The sequence below is a fragment of the Merops nubicus genome, unplaced genomic scaffold (genome assembly GCF_000691845.1).
Source record: "Merops nubicus isolate BGI_N331 unplaced genomic scaffold, ASM69184v1 scaffold32368, whole genome shotgun sequence".
NCBI classification, from domain to species: Eukaryota; Metazoa; Chordata; class Aves; order Coraciiformes; family Meropidae; genus Merops; species Merops nubicus.
Window position 1 is genome coordinate 3,996 of NW_008628240.1, and position 3,270 is coordinate 7,265.

The 3,270-nt window shown below is 48.1% G+C and overlaps 1 protein-coding gene across 1 annotated transcript; it reads right to left on the bottom strand.

The window, feature by feature from the left end:
• Positions 1 to 467: 467 nt before the first annotated feature.
• TMEM53 (transmembrane protein 53) lies at positions 468 to 3,049 on the bottom strand. Its single transcript, XM_008946602.1, has 2 exons — positions 2,945 to 3,049; positions 468 to 1,130 (listed from the first exon to the last, which is right to left on the bottom strand). Exon 2 carries the CDS (start codon positions 1,092 to 1,094, stop codon positions 468 to 470), a length of 627 nt encoding a protein of 208 aa, XP_008944850.1. The 5' UTR covers positions 1,095 to 1,130; positions 2,945 to 3,049.
• Positions 3,050 to 3,270: the final 221 nt, after the last annotated feature.

Here is a 3,270-nt window from a genome sequence, read left to right on the forward strand (position 1 = left end):
CTGCAGAGTTGCTTGTTTGCTCACTGCGAGATAAAAGAAACGGCAGATAGGAAAGAAACAATAAAGACATGGAAGAGTTGTATTGTAAAATCTGCTCAAGGCAACAGAACACGTACATCAGACATCAGGGACAAGGAGACAACATGGAAAGCAGAAAACAATAGGAGACAGGAAGAAGCAAATAACACTTTGTGTGAAATTCTGGTCTGTGACACCTTGGTAGAGCACTTCAACCCTGTTAGGACTTCATCTTCAGTACTTTAAATTAATCCATAGCTACTTTCTGCTATAAGGTGTCTGACCCAAAGGCCAGCCTGGAGGCTTTCAGGCTTGTACGTAGCGACAAACAAGCCAACAGAAAGCTGTGTTGTCTCCACTTTCCTCCGTCCAATGCCACAAAGGCAAGGGGGTGACATTTCCTACAGAGCCGAGGAAAGCAGGGGCCAATACCGGAGGTCATGGCACGACTAAGGGGGAGAGCCCCCGGCGCAGTCAGACAGGAAAGCCGCACAGAGGTTGCTGTAATAGGTGGGATACACCCGCATGTGGCTGACGTGAGCCGAATCCGAGAAGTCCACAGCTTTCACGGCGACCCCGAGCTGCCGCCGGGCATCGGCCATGTGCTGAACTTCGCTGGCCTTGATGATGGCATCGGCTTGGGAATAGAGGTAGAGCTCGGGCCACCGCGAGGGCGCCCGCAGCAGGGCGTCGTAGTGGCTCTGGTGCACGAGGCGGGTCAGCGGGTACAGCAGGGTCCGCAGCACCACGGCCGCCGTCGCAAAAGCCACCAGGAGGAAATACCTCAGCAGCACGTTCGTGGACGCCAAGACAGTTGCCAAGGCACGAAGGGCTCCTCTCAAGTTTCTTCTGCCAGGGGCACTGTCAAATATGGTGCCTGCTACTTGGATGTTCTTAAACGGCTTGTGAGTGTGGAGCGCCTCGATGACGTAACGGTACAGCATGGCACCACCGTTGCTAAAAACGTGAAAAAGAACCGGTCTGTTCTCCACGCTGCAGTCGAAGAGCAGCTCTAAGAGTCGCCGGGCCGGGGTCTGGAGGGATCTGATGCCAAAGGTCTCGGAGAAGAATACCATCCTCCATGGGGCCGTGTAGCGGATGACGGCGCACCCCTAAGAACAGACAGAGACCCCACACGCATTTAGGCTGTGCTGTAAATTACACGGAGTGGGCAAGCGTCAGTACAAAGAATGTGAATATTTGGGACAGGTTTCCAACGGACAACAGAGGGCCAGAGGAAAGCCTTTAGCATCAGCAGCAAGGCACCAATATGAATAGGATTGTATTAATAACCACAGCACACATGACTATGAAAAGGTTTCTGCAGTAGCAGAGGCCTGGATTTGAAGATGTTTGAGATCCCTTCCGGTCCTGTGCTGACTGGCCTAGGCCTGGGGAACAGTGCTACCCAAGCTTTTACGACTGTTAAGTCTTCACCCAGGAACAGAAAACCATTTCCCGATCCACACACCTTCAGCATCAGCCATTTTGGTAAGAAGGGCCTGCTCTGGTACACATCTAGTTCATGACATGGAAACAAGCATAAGGAGGAAAAGAAACTCCTTCCTGTCCTTGGGCAGCACTTGTTTGCAGCTGTCTCTATGACTGACATAATTTCATAAGCCCTTCTGAAATCCTCCAGCTGTGCAAACGAAGAGCACTGGTTCAGGGATTCAGAACACCTAAGCTATCGCCTTTGCATTTAAGGCCTTGCATTTAGGCATAGGCTGGGAAACAGGACCTTGGAGGAGTTTCTAAATCAAGCAGACAGAACTATATTTACAAATGCTTTCAATCTTTTCTATCACCAAACCTCACTGACATTACACATTGACGCAAGGCCACCAACACAGCCCAGAGCTCCTTAAACAGTGAATGAGGAAGAAGAGAATATCAAGTTCCTAAAGTCTTCTGTCCCGTCTTGCCACAGTTGCAGACACTTCCTCATTAGGGAGCTAAGAAAGCCCTTTCTCTCCTTTCCCATTCCTATCACCTTTCTGATAGAAAAGTACTTTCAAAGAAGCTGGCATGGTGCCACGTAACGCACTCCTCCTCTGCTCAGCAGTATCTCAGTTGCAACAGTCCATTAACAATTAATTCTTTACTAGAACAAGCCAATTCATGACTCTTGCACTGGATTACACATTAACAATTGACTTGCTACTGTAAAAACTTTGCCACCTATAGTTGAAACAGATTTGGATAAATACAAGATCCCCATAAGCTGACAAAAAAAAAAAAAGTCTGATATTCCACTGGGTCCCCATACAACAAGCTGGGGTCATTCCAGCAAAATACAGTATTCAAAAGGAAAATACAATTTTGGGAACCAGCTATTGGACAGACCTCCTTAGCTCAAACACAAGGAGCTGCTAGTGCACACGTATGACTACCATAGGGTGCCTGCTTCATGGACGGGACAGAATTAACTTGAATTACAACACTTACATGAATCATCTTAAAAGGAAAGATAAGCCAAAGAAATTACAGATGCTGACGTGCTCTGCCAGTCCTCAGCCTGACCTCACCAAGACTGTGCTGTGGCCTATTAGAGACCAGTAAACACGTAATCTTTCCACAGGTGTTTATCTGTTTGGAAAGTTAACACAGCTCACGTCACTCTTGAATAATCACACAAATTTAAAAGCCTTAAAATACCCCAGTGATTCATAAAACAGCAGAAAGTCTATCCAAGGAAGTATTTTTGTCTCAGCTGCACGTACAACGATGACATCAGCAACTGTTAGATAACGCTGCCTGGGCTCCAAGAGACAAGGAGCTTTCAATGACAAGAGAGAGCTCACCTCTCACTTAAAGTGACTCTTCAGAGCAAGGCTTTGGAGTGACTTTAACAGTATGTAGAAAAGAAGTAAGTTTCTCAGAGAGCTGTAGCCCAGTGTCATGAAAATATAAACAAGCGACTCACCTTCTGGCTGTAGATTGTGCTGTATTTGGCCAGGTGTTTGTCCTGGCAACCTGCCCACCCTAGAAGGATCACCACAGGCTGACCATGCGCATGCCCTCCCTCTGTACTGCTCTCTGAAACAAATCACAAGATTTAAAATAATCCCCCACCCTAGCAGAATCAGAACGTATGGCAACGAACCTGGTCAATGACCTCTAAGGGCAGCGGTGCAGCAGGTGCCAGGTTCATTTCTCAGTCAGTTACAAATACTGCCTCAGCCCAGTTTCACTCTCTGCGGGCGTGCTCAGCAGGACAGCCGTTTCAATCCCTGCAGCTTCCCAAGCTCT